Consider the following 13,264-nt stretch of genomic DNA (forward strand, 5'->3'; position numbering starts at 1 on the left):
GATAGGCATATGGAGGATAGTGGGCTAGTGTAGGTTAGGTGGGCTTGGATCGGCGCAACATCGAGGGCCGAAGGGCCTGTACTGTGCTGTATTCTTCTATGTTCTATGTTCTAATACTTTATATAGAATTCCCAAGACTGTATAACACTGAATCAGGCGATTCAGCCCAACTCGTCTGTATTGGTATTTATGCTGTGCACAAACTTCCTGCCAACCTCTTCTCATTTTGTCAGCATTCTCTTCTAATCCTTTGTCCCCTGAGCAACCTGTCCCTTAAATGTGACTACACCAACTGCCTCAACTATTCCCTATGGTAGGAAGTTCGACATTCACATCACTGTCTCTTAGTTTAAAATAAAATTCCTGAGTTCTTTCCAGGATTGTTTAGTGAATGTCCTTGTATATTCCTGATGGATATGAGAAGACAAGAAGTAGAGGTGAAAACTTGATTTTTTCAGGACAGACTTGTGTGTGTTATTAACGTTGAAGAGTGAGCCAATGAGCATTTCCCACTATGATAATGACCTCATATGGATTCACAGCTTAGGATCTTTAAGGAGTAAGATCAAACATTCAGGCCCTCCTCATTGTCTCTGTACCAATGCCCATCATTCCTTTTTTAATGCATTCATGGGATGTAGGTGTCGCTGGCTAAACCAGCATTTACTGCCTATCCCTAATTGCCTAGGGGGCAGTTGAGAGTCAGCCACATTGCTGTGGCCTGGAGTCACGTGCAGCTCAGATTAGGTAAGGATGGCAGTTTCCTTCTCTAAAGGACCAGACGGATTTTTCCTGACAATCAACAATGGTTTAATTCAATTCTTAATTCCAGAATTTTGTTAGATTCAAGTTCCAAATGTTGGATTTGAACCCAGGTCCCCAGAACATTCTGTGGATCTCTAATTAATACTGTAGTGATAATATCACTAGACCATTGCCTCCTTATATTCGTGTAACCTGTAACTGGTTACTAACATGCAGTAAACCATTTCCCGTCCAAAACAAGAGACGTTTCTGATTGGACCAGTCAGTGGCCTAATTTGTCTGAAACTTATAAGACCATTCAGGTGCCTATCCTGAAAGAAAATGGTGACAGAAAACTCACCCAACAGTTCAGTCCAAGCTCTGCTTAACTACAAATACAACTGTAGTTGGATGTTGTGATGAGTCGAGCTTAATGGTCTGAATGGCCTCCTTCATTCATAGAATCCCTACAATGTGGAAAGAGGCCATTCAGACCATTGAGTCCACACTGACCCTCTGAAGAGCATTCCACTTTTCCCACCCTCTTACCCTGCATATACCTCGACAGAGGTAAATCAGTCATTAATTTAATGGTGAGTATTTTTAATTTGGAACTTGTGGGAAGTGGCCAGCACAGGTAAGGCTTGCACTTATTACCTATACCTTGGACTGTGCGATTTGTTCAGCCATTTAAGAGTTGACAGTTTTGTTAAAGGGTATTAGTGACCAGATGACTTTGTACAACATTCATCCAACTCCAGATGTATTGACTGTATTAGACTCCTTCAGCTGCACATTGTGGGATTTTAACCCACATCCCGAGAGCAGCAGCCTGGTTCACTAATCCGCTGATATTCCCACTACACCACCATCTTCCACGGTGCTGCTGAATGTCTGGAGAGAGGTTTTCTTTTGTTAATTCGGATCCGCTGCTGACCATTATTGCATAATATTGCACAAAAGAGAATTGGAGAAGCAATGTAAATAAACTATTTTAAAATGAGGAAGGATTTTGATAAAAAGAAAAATGGGAAGAAACTGTTCCCCTTTGCAGCTGGATTGGTAATCAGAGGATGCACATTGAAGATATTTGGTGTAGTTACATGAATGGACAGGAAAAGCTATGGTTGATCTCCTAAGATAAGGTTAAGAGGAGATTTAATGGAGATGTTTAAAATGTTGAAGGGTCTAGGGAGATTAAATAAACAGAACTTTTGTCCAATGTCTGAAGAATGATGAGAACGCCACCCCTGCAAGTTCTCCTCCAAGCCGCTCCCCATCCTGACTCGGAAATATATCACCGTTCCTTCACTGTCACTGGTTCAAGATCCAGGAATTCCCTCCCTCCCAGTCATTGTGGGTCCGCCCACAGCACATGGACTGCAGCAGTTCAAGAAAGCAGCTCATCCCCACCTTCTCAAGGGGAAAACTAGGGACGGGGCAATAAATACTGGGTCCAACCAGTGATGTCCATGTCCTAATGGCTGTGGGCATCATTGATAATGCCAGCATTTGTTGTCCCTTCTCAATAGCCCTTTAACTGCGTGGCTGTCTAGACTGCAGACTGCAGTTGAGTCACCCATATTGTTGTGGGCCTGAAGTCACATGTAGGCCCGACTGGTGAAGGACAGTAGATTTCTTTCCCTAATGAAGCAGATAGGTTTTTATAACAATGGTCACCGTTGAGCAAATATATTTTTTGTGTAAAAAAATCCAGCCTCTGGTTGAATTCAAATTTCTCTATGATGGGACTTGAACCTATATCACTAAGATATTAGTCAAGAACTTGAATAACTAGTCAAGTAACACCACTACTGCCTGTATATTGTGTAACCAGGTTTACAGTGATTTACACACAAGACAGATGCAGTATGAGGGTTTTTTTTACGTAGTGAGTGCTGAGGATCTGGAGTGCACTGCCTGAGACTGTGGTAGACAGTGGAGAGATTATAGTTGTTGTGGTTCTGTTCGCCGAGCTGGGAATTTGTGTTGCAGACGTTTCGGCCCCTGTCTAGGTGACATCCTCAGTGCTTGGGAGCCTCCTGTGAAGCACTTCTGTGGTGTTTCCTCCGGCATTTATAGTGGCCTATCCCTGCCGCTTCCGGTTGTCAGTTTCAGCTGTCCGCTGTAGTGGCCGGTATATTGGCTCCAGGTCGATGTGTTTGTTGATGGAGTTTGTGGATGAGTGCCATGCTTCTAGGAATTCCCTGGCTTCTAGGAATTCCTAGAAGCATGGCACTCATCCACAAACTCCATCAACAAACACATCGACCTGGAGCCAATATACCGGCCACTACAGCGGACAGCTGAAACTGACAACCGGAAGCGGCAGGGATAGGCCACTATAAATGCTGGAGGAAACACCACAGAAGCGCTTCACAGGAGGCTCCCAAGCACTGAGGATGTCACCTAGACAGGGGCCGAAACGTTTGCAACAAAAACTTCCAGCTCGGCGAACAGAACCACAACAACGAGCACCCGAGCTACAAATCTTCTCCCAAACTTTGAGAGATTATAGTTTCAGACAATGAGTCAAACATCTATCTGGTCAAATGAAGTGTTCTTGAAGCAAAGGAAGCCTGTAATTATTCTCTGATGTATTGCTGCTTCTGATGTTGAATGAATGTGTGAGAAGGATGAGGAAGGTGTTACCAAGGATGATGTATCCTGTGTTCCAAATGCTCATGAATTTCCTCAGGTCTCTCAGCGCTGGCAAACTGTCTGATCTACTGCTGAAGGCGGCATTTGGGGGACCCAACTTGGACCCTGTCAGCTACGATAGCCTGAACACCGAGAAGCCAATGGATGTAACAGGTAGGGAGTCCCAAGTATCTGCTCATAAAAAACTGTCTCCAGGCATCCGTTTTAACTTGAGCTGCAGGATGTAACTTGCGGATTCTTGCATGATCTGAAAAGCTCTGCTGTTCTTGGCTGGGCATTCGTCAACCGAGATCCTGGTCCTCTGTATCTCACTACCTCCTTCAAACCTCTTCTTGCACCATGCCTTCAGGTGACCCATCCCTAATGACTCCTCATGTTACTTGTTGTCTGTTTTTTGCCTGGTTCCACTCCAGTGGAACATCTAGTATGTGAAAGGTGCCATATAAATTCAGGAGTTGTTGAGCATCAGGTTGAAGTTGAAACAGTCTGACCTGGCATTTTCTGTTCCTCCCGGTGTGTGCTGGTTTCAGAGTTTTGGCTTTGGTTCCATTTCTTCAAGGTTAAAACATTGGATTTTATAACATTTTCAACTGGCTTCCCCAACTACCAACAAATCACACACACTTGTACACACAGGTGCATGCACGCACACTCACACATACACTGTCACACATACACTGTTACACACACACATGCGCACACACTCTCACACATACACTCACACACACACACTCTCTCATACACAGACACACTCTCACACATAACACTCACACTCACACACATGCACTCTCATACACACACAGGTGCACACACACACTTGCTGTCACACGCACACTTATACACACAGGTACACACACACACTCACTCTCACACGCACACACTCTCATATGTACACACACACGCACAGGTGCAGACATCCAAACTCTCTTACACACACATTCTCATACATACAGCTTTCACACACTCTCTCTCTCACACACACTCACAGACACACACACAGTCTCAAACACACATTCTCTCAGACACACTGTCACACACACACTCTTGCACGCACACACTCTCACACAAACACACTCTATCTCACACACACATTCTCACTCACTCTCTCTCTCACACACTCCAGTACACTTACTCAGTCATGTACATCACACAAACACTGAAAGACTGGCCAGGCTTGGTGGGTTTTTTCCCTCACTATTCTGGATTTATTGGAAATAAGGCACTGTCACAGAGAAACAGAGGAGTCGCGAATTCTCCGACAGTTTCTCAACGTTTATATGTTCTCTGGAGTTTAGGAAAATGGAAGATGATCTCATAGAAACATAAGCTATTTTAAATGGGTGAGAATGAGTAGATGCAGGAATTATGAGTCCATTTGGCTGTGGGGTCCATAACTGGGCACACCCTTGGCAGAAGGACAGGTGATGAAGAGTGAGATGAGGATAAAAGTCTTCACTCAGAGGATGGTGAGTCTTTGGAATTCTGTATTCCAGAGGGATGTGGTGGCTGAGTAGGTTCAAGAAAGAGGTTGAGAGATTTGTATATGGACTTCAGTAAGGCATTCGACAGTGTTCCCCATGGGAGACTGGTTAGCAAGTTTATATTTCATGGAATACAGGGAGAACTAGCCATTTGGATACAGAAGTGACTCAAAGGTAGAAGACAGAGGGTAGTGTGGAGGGTTATTTTTCAGACTGGAGGCCAGTGACCAGTGGAGTGCCACAAGGATTGGTGCTGGGTTCCATGCTTTTCGTCATTTATATAAATGATTTGGATGCGAGAATAAGAGGTACAGTTAGTAAGTTTGCAGATGACACCAAAATTGGAGGTGTAGTGGACAGCGAATAAGGTTTACCTCAGATTACAACAGGATCTGGACTAGATGGGCCAATGGGCTGAGAAGTGGCAGATGGAGTTTAATTTAGATAAATGTGAGGTGCTGCATTTTGGGAAAGCAAATCTTTGCAGGACTTATACACTTAATGGTAAGGTCCTAGGGAGTGTTGCTGAACAAAGAGACCTTGGAGTGCAGATTCATAGCTCCTTGAAAGTGGAGTCGCAGGTAGATAGGATAGTGAAGAAGGTGTTTGATATGCTTTCCTTTATTGGTCAGAGTATTGAGTGCAGGAGTTGGGAGGTCATGTTGCGGCTGTACAGGACATTGGTTAGGCCACTGTTGGAATATTGCGTGTAATTCTGATCTCCTTCCTATCGGAAAGATGTTGTGAAACTTGAACGGGTTCAGAAAAGATTTCCAAGGATGTTGCCAGGGTTGGAGGATTGAGCTACAGGGAGAGGCTGAACAGGCTAGGGCTGTTTTCCCTGGAGCATCGGATGTTGAGGGGTGACCTTATAGAAGTTTATAAAGTGATGAGTGGCATAGACAGGATAAATAGACAAAGTATTTTCTCTCAGGTGGGGGAGTCCAAAAGTATGAGGGGCTTGGATAGGGTAAATAGACAAAGTCTTTTCTCTGGGGTCGGGGAGTCCAGAACTAGAGGGCATAGGTTTAGGGTGAGAGGGGAAAGACATAAAAGAGACCTAAGGGGCAACTTGTTCACGCAGAGGGTGGTACGTGTATGGAATGAGCTGCCAGAGGAAGTGGTGGAGGCTGGTACAATTGCAACATTTAAAAGGCATTTGGATGGACATATGAATAGGAAGGATTTGGAGGGATATGGGCCGGGTGCTGGCAGGTGGGACTAGATTGGGTTGGGGTATCTGGTTGGCATGGACGGGTTAGACCGAAGGGTCTGCTTCTGTGCTGTGCCTCTCTGTGATTATGACTATGACTCGTTAGTCATGACATTGCTGGAGATGGGGCTAGTGTGGGAATATGTTGTTGAGACAGATAATCAGCTATGATCTAGCATTTGGAATATTGTGAGCAATTATGAGCTCTGTATCCAAGGGAGGATGTGCTCATGTTGGAGGGGGTCGTGAGGAGGTTTACAAGAATGATCCTGGGGATGAAGGGTTTATCATATGAGGAGTGGTTGAGGACTCTGGGTCTGTACTCGATAGAGCTTAGAAGGATGAGGAGGTATCTGATTGAAGCTTACAGAATACTGAGAGGCCTGGATAGAGTGGACGTGGAGAAGATTTTTCCAGTTGGAGAGATTCAGACCTGAGGACACAGCCTCTGAGTGAAGGGATGACTCTTCAAAACTGAGATGGGTGGATCTTCTTCAGCCAGTGGATGTGGAACTCATTGCCGCAGAGGGCTGTGGAGGTCAAGTCATTGAGTCTATTTAAGGCAGAGATAGATAGGTTAATGATTAGTAAGGGGGGGAGGAGGTGATCAAGGGTTACAGGGAGAAGGAAGGAGAATGGGATTGAGAAACATATCAGCCATGATCAAATGGTGCAGCAGACTCGCTGGGCTGAATGGCCTAATTCTGCTCCTATATCTTATGGTCTTCTGGTAGAGTAGGGCTGAAAGTTCTACTCCTGTGTTCTATCCCAAATTCTGATTGCTCAAACACTGAGAGCTGTGCCGTCAGATATTGAGGGGTTAAGCTGTGGAATTTCCTCCCAAAACCTTTCTGACTCTTTCTCACTCTTCTGAGACTGCTTACAATCTAACCCCGACACCAAACATCAGCCTCCCCTAACATGCCTTTATGCAGCTCAGTGTCAAATTGTGGAGGACAAAGTGAGGGCTGAAGAGCTTATGCCCGAAACGTCGATTCTCCTGCTCCTCAGATGCTGCCTGACTGGCTGTGCTTTTCCAGCACCGCAGTCTTTGACTAAGTGTTAAATTATGTTTGTTAATGTTCCTCTTATGTTCCTTATCACTAGAGCACTAGATAAATACAGGTTCTTGTTGATCTGTTGGAGTGATGGATGTGTTGTGAGCAGTTGAATGGCCTAAGGTTTCAAAAGAATGGCTACAATGACCTTTCACCTCTGTTGGGTTTACTGTGTGTGGTTCTGGGAGTCCCTGTGATGACCCTTGTTTGTCGGTGCTCTGAGGAATCTCTGACAGAGTTATTGTCTCCATCTCTCTCCCCAACTCCAGGTCCTCCCAGAGGCTGCGTGTCTTCAGGGATAGGGGCAGCCTACTCCAGCAGTCCAGCCCCCGTGGTGTTCACCGTGGGCTCTCCGCCCAGTGACACCTCCCCGCACTCGGGCAGAATGCGAATGTTTTCAGGTATGATCGCTCCTGATTTATTTTGTTCAGCCTGTATAAAAAGTAAGGGATTGGGCAGCCGTTGACTCGTTGTTCTTGAGTCACCCACATTGGGAGCAATGTTCAACCTATCCATTCTAGAGGTTTCATTGCATGACCTCCCACTGCCCCCTCCCTCCCATTGTATCACCATAAGCTGCTCTCTTATTACAGAGAGAGAGAGAGAAGGAGGGGGGTCCTGGTGATGGTTTAACCTGAGGGTCACCATACCTCCAGCGAAGTTGAGAAGGAGAGTCTCTCATGGTAGCCTCAGCTGATGCAGGAACTGAACCCACACACCATCTGTTTCACAAACCAACCTTCCACCCATTGTTAATTGCATGGGACTCCATGATCATTATGTCCCCATTCTCCGCCCAACGATCAGAAACTACTTAAACTCTCTGTTCACCTCATCGGCTGATCCTTGGTTGCCAATCGAATGGCTGTTACTTTCCCCTTTTCCAATATATGTTTTGACTAATAAAGTGTTCATGGTGGATAGTGTCCCTGTGACTGAACCAGAACCTCTTGAGTTTGGGTCAAGCTAGCAGAGGTAGGTGGTTATCTGGCTGTACCTCCTTCAAGTCTGCTGGATGCCAGACATTGGCATTGTGAGAGCTCCCTGGGCAGCCTTCCTGCACAAGGTAGTGACAGTCCAATGTAGCACCTTACCAAGTTAATCAGGGTCAATCCAATGCAAGCACATGGCCTTCCACTGGGTTGGTAGCTGAACTGGGACATTTGAAAGAAAATAGTAAAGAAAACACAGTTCCTGAAGCCGCTGTGATTGTTTTGTCCTGTTACTGGGGACAGGGTTGTTGTGGTCAGCCAGAATCCGAGGCTAATGTCCAGGGGATAGGGTTCCTATCCCACCATGGCAGATGGTGAATCAATAAATATCTGGAGTTAAAGGTTAGCCTAATGTGACCATGTAGCTATTTTTGATTGTTGTACAAACCCCTCTGCTTCACTAATGTCCTTTAGGGAAGGAAACTGCCATCCTTACCTGCTCAGACCTATATGTGACTCCAGACCCACAGCAATGTGGTTGAATCTTAACTGCCCTCTGAAATGGTCCTACAAACTATACAGTTGGAGGGCAATTATCAAAAACATTGATATTGCCCCATGAACAAAGCAACCAAATGACAAGCCAGAGTGCCAATTAACAGTAGGCCATTCTCCCCCACAAATTTCCTTCCCCCGTAAGACTTTGCGTGACCGTGGTCTACAATCCTGCCTGGCCTGGAATAATCAGTAATGCCTGTCAATGCTGAGGCAATCCAGGAGGATTGGTGACACAGTGTGGTGGGTCACCTTCCCTCTGTCCTCTCCGGACAGTGATGTGCTTTCTCAGGGATGTTTTTGGACGCTGAGTGAGAAAACTGCTGTGAATCATCCTTTCTCCAAATAAACATTAAATGTCAGACTTAGAGCGCACAGAGCAAAGCTGAAGGCTTTGTATATTGTTTTCTCTCATTTCCAGGATGTGGGCGACATTACGTTTTTAGCCCATCATCAGTTGCCCTGGCAACAGGAATAGGCTTGAGTCACACATAAGGCCCAATTCAGAAGCTCACGGAATCATTTAGAGCAAATGGTGATAATGTCACTGTGCTAGCAATCCACATCCACCGGATACTGTCCCAGGGTTTGAGTCCAGTGTCGAAATTTGAATTCAGTAAAAAAATCTGGCATTAAAAATTGACGATGACCATATAGCTGCTGTGATTGCTATAAAACCCCATCTGGTTCACATCTGTACTCTGAGGAATTCTGCTGTCCTTATCTGGTCTGGCCTACATTGACTCCAGACCCACAACAATGTGGTCGACTCTTAGATGCCGTCTGGGCAATAAGGAATGGTCTGTCCTGGCCAGTCTTGAACAAATAGAAATAATAACAGCATTTGACCCATTAAATGTGGCTGTTATTGTCCACCCATCCAATGAGCCCTGTTCCTCCACTCAGCTCCCATAGCTTTTAAGTTTATTTCCTTCACGTGACCTGTTTGAAATCCACTCCACTCCTGGGAAGCAGGTATTCCCTGATTCCTTACTTCAACCCATCACTGTCTTCTACCCCTCCATCAGGGGTTCGGCTGCTTCCTTCCTGAAAAAAGGCTTAGTTAGGTCTTTGTTACAATCAGCCAGTTATCGCGCATTTCAGATGTTAGAATCTTACAGCATAGAAGGAGACCAATCAGCCCATCATCTACATTGGCTCTTGGAAAGAGATTTCAGTCTATCCCACTGCCAGCTCTTTCCCCATAGCCCTCTCAATTTTCCACAACTAAATTTATGTCTAATAACATCACACCTCACCTTTCAAAACTCCAAGGAATATAAGCTGGTTTTATGCAGCTAGTCTTCACAAATTAGCCATTTGAACCCCTCTATTATTCGTGTGCATTCTACTAAAATTTCAGCATCACTTCAGTCTCTCGTTCCTTTTTATCCTCAACTCCACTTCTGAGCTAATACAAAACAAAGAACTGCTGGAAACCCGAAATAAAAACCAAAATTGCTGGAGAAACTCAACAGGTCTGGCAGCATCCTTTGGAGAGAGAAAAAAAGTTAACTTTACGAGTGCAGTGACCCTAGATCAGAACTGCTCTCCAAAAGGATTGCTGGGCTTGAAGCATTAACTTTGTTTTCTCTCTCCATGGATGTTGCCAGGCCCGTTGAGTTTCTCCAGCAGTTCGCTTTTATTAAGGCTGTTGGAGTCCACAATGGGAATCCTTTTTGAGCATTAGAGATGTCAGCAACATCACCTTCCTGTTTGATTTCTATATCTAACCGACTGTGCATTTCTTCAGCAGATTAATATTTAACACAAAGTCAATAGAATACGCTGTGAAGTTCCTCATTTATATCCTTGTTACTGCCAGAACGAAACATTCCTGAGGAGTGCATTCAGCTGTGAGTTATAAATGAACTACATCTAAATTCAAATCAAAGCAATTTGCTTGATTGGCATCTCATTCACTAACTTAAATATCCACTCCCTCCACCCCCGGGTTCAGTACCAGCAGTGTGTACTGTCTGCTAGTTGTGCCGCAGAAATTCACCGATGCCCAGGAGCAGCAGTGTGTACCATCTACAAGATGCACTGCAGAAATTCAACAAAGATCCTTCCAAACCCACGACCACTTCCATCTAGAGGGACACGGGCAGCAGATACATGGGAACACCACCCCCTGCAAGTTCCCCTCTGAGCCACTCCCCATCCTGACTTGGTAATATATCTCCGTTCCTTCAGTGTCACTGGGTCAGAATCCTGGAATTCCCTCCCTCAGGGACATTGTGGGTCTACCTATAGCACATTGTCTGCAGCGGTTCAAGAAGGCAGCTCACCCCCACCTTCTCAAGGGGCAACTAAGGACGGGCAGTAAATGCTGGGGCCAGTCAGCGACACCCACATCCTGAGAGCGAGTATTAAATGAAAAGCCATCCAAGCATTTTACACATATCTCCTATTTATCTAGGAAAATAATTTTACAATCATTTGTAAATAATTCTTAAATCTTTAAACTCAAGCAATTTACTGGAAAATCAGCTGTGAATTAATTGCAAGGTAACAGCTGGATTAATACAAGTCTGCTGTTTGTTTTTAGACAAACAGAAGCCTACAATCAGCCAATCAGCAATCAGGCCAGAGCCTACGTGTACTGAAGACATTCCAACACAGCCACGGGCTCCAGTATTGGCCAAAAGCTTTCTCCTCATGTTTTGTTCATGGGATGTTACTGTCGAGACAGTGTTTATTGCCCCTCCTTCACTGGCCTTGAACTGAGTAGCTCTCTAAGCCATTTCAGGGGGTGCAGTTAAGAGTCAACCAAATCGCTGTGGGTCTGGAGTCACATGTAGGCCAGACCAGGTGAGGAAAGCAGATACAAAAACAGAAATTGCTGGAAAAGCTCTGGTTGCATATGTGGAGAGAAATCAGAGTTAACGTTTCACACTGTGACCCTTTCTTGCAACCTCCCCTTCCCCAATTCTGAGGAGGGTTCATTGGACCCCAAACATTAACTCTGTTTCTCTGTACAGATGCTGCCAGACCTGCTGAGTTTTTTCAGTAATTTATATCTTTGTTTCTGTTTTACAGCATCTGCAGTTTGTTCAGATATTATTGAGGATGGCAGATTGTTTCCTTGAAGGGTGACTAGATGGGTTTTTGCAAGAATTGGCAATTGTTTTCATGGTAACTGCTGGGAACAGTTTTCCATTCCAGATCTTTTTGAATTAAATTGCAATCTCACCAGCTGCTTGTGGTGGGATTCGAGCCCACATCCTCAGAACATCAGCCTGAGCGTCTGGAGGACCAGCTCAGAGACTTCCCCACCATCCTCCCCTTTGGCTTTGAAATGCTTCACCTGTGTCTCTGCCTGTTTGTCGTCCTGCCACAGTTGGCTGCTCCAGTTCGATGAGCTCAGTGGGCTCCAGCAGCAGTCCAGTGTTCCAGTGTTCACCAGCAGGGACCAGCGCAGAGTCCCCTCCGACAGCGTATGAGGGACCCCCAAGTCTCCGGTACACATACCCTGACACCATCACCACAAACATGGAGACAATGGTGACCTTCGAAGCACCAGAACTACCGGAAGAAACTCTGATGGAGGTGCTTAAAGTTTAAAGATTTTTGTATAAAACAGCATGTGCCAACAGATAGAATTTTCAGGCAAAGGGTTACTTTAAACCTCTAGGTAGAGGGTGGCATGGTGGCTCAGTGGTTAGCCTCACAGCGCTAGGCACCTGGGTTCAGTTCCCACCTTGGGTGACTCTCTGTGTGGAGTTTACATGTTCTCCCTGTATCTAAGCGGGTTTGCTCTGGTCTCCTCCCGCAATCGGATTGGTGCTGGGTCCGTTACTTTTCGTCATTTATTTGGATGCGAGCATAAGAGGTACAGTTAGTAAGTTTGCAAATGACACCAAAATTGGAGGTGTAGTGGACAGCGAAGAGGGTTACCTCAGATTACAATAGGATCTTGATCAGATGTACTATTGGGCTGAGAAGTGGCAGATGGAGTTTAATTTAGATAAATGCGAGGGGCTGCATTTTGGAAAAGCAAATCTTAGCAGGACTTATACACTTAATGGTAAGGTCCTAGGGAGTGTCGCTGAACAAAGAGACCTTGGAGTGCAAGTTCATAGCTCCTTGAAAGTGGAGTCGCAGGTAGATAGGATAGTGAAGAAGGCGTTTGGTATGCTTTCCTTTATTGGTCAGAGTATTGAGTACAGGAGTTGGGAGGTCATGGTACAGTTGTACAGGACATTGGTTAGGCCACTGTTGGAATATTTGCTTACAATTCTGGTCTCCTTACTATCAGAAAGATGTTGTGAAACTTGAAATGGTTCGGAAAAGATTTACAAGGATGTTGCCAGGGTTGGAGGATTTGCACTATAGGGAGAGGCTGAACAGGCTGGGGCTGTTTTCACTGGAGTGTCAGAGGCTGAGGGGTGGCTTTTTAGATGTTTGTAAAATCATGAGGGGCATGGATAGGATAAATAGACAAAGTCTTTTCCCTGGGGTGGGGGAGTCCAGAACTGGAGGGCATAGGTTTAGGGTGAGAGGGGAAAGATATAAAAGAGACCTAGGGGGCAACATTTTCACACAGAGGCTGGTACATGTGTGGAATGAACTGCCAGAGGAAGTGGTGGAGGCTGGTACAATTACAGCATTTAACAA

At 45.3% G+C, this 13,264-nt stretch overlaps 1 protein-coding gene across 4 annotated transcripts in view; it reads left to right on the top strand.

Annotated features, from left to right (window-relative positions):
- The window catches only part of ulk1b (unc-51 like autophagy activating kinase 1), a 99,334-nt gene that overhangs the window by 66,118 nt on the left and 19,952 nt on the right, over positions 1-13,264 (top strand). For all 4 annotated transcript variants that reach the window (XM_087999861.1, XM_087999860.1, XM_087999859.1 and 1 more), the window contains 3 exons: positions 3,443-3,558; positions 7,427-7,558; positions 11,988-12,196. In XM_087999861.1, coding sequence (XP_087855987.1) covers positions 3,443-3,558; positions 7,427-7,558; positions 11,988-12,196 — 457 coding nt within the window. The remainder of the gene's footprint in view (positions 1-3,442; positions 3,559-7,426; positions 7,559-11,987; positions 12,197-13,264) is intronic.

The sequence above is a fragment of the Chiloscyllium plagiosum genome, unplaced genomic scaffold (assembly GCF_037043375.1).
Source record: "Chiloscyllium plagiosum isolate Xiang-an unplaced genomic scaffold, Cpla_swu_hap1 HiC_scaffold_24, whole genome shotgun sequence".
Classification (NCBI taxonomy): Eukaryota; Metazoa; Chordata; class Chondrichthyes; order Orectolobiformes; family Hemiscylliidae; genus Chiloscyllium; species Chiloscyllium plagiosum.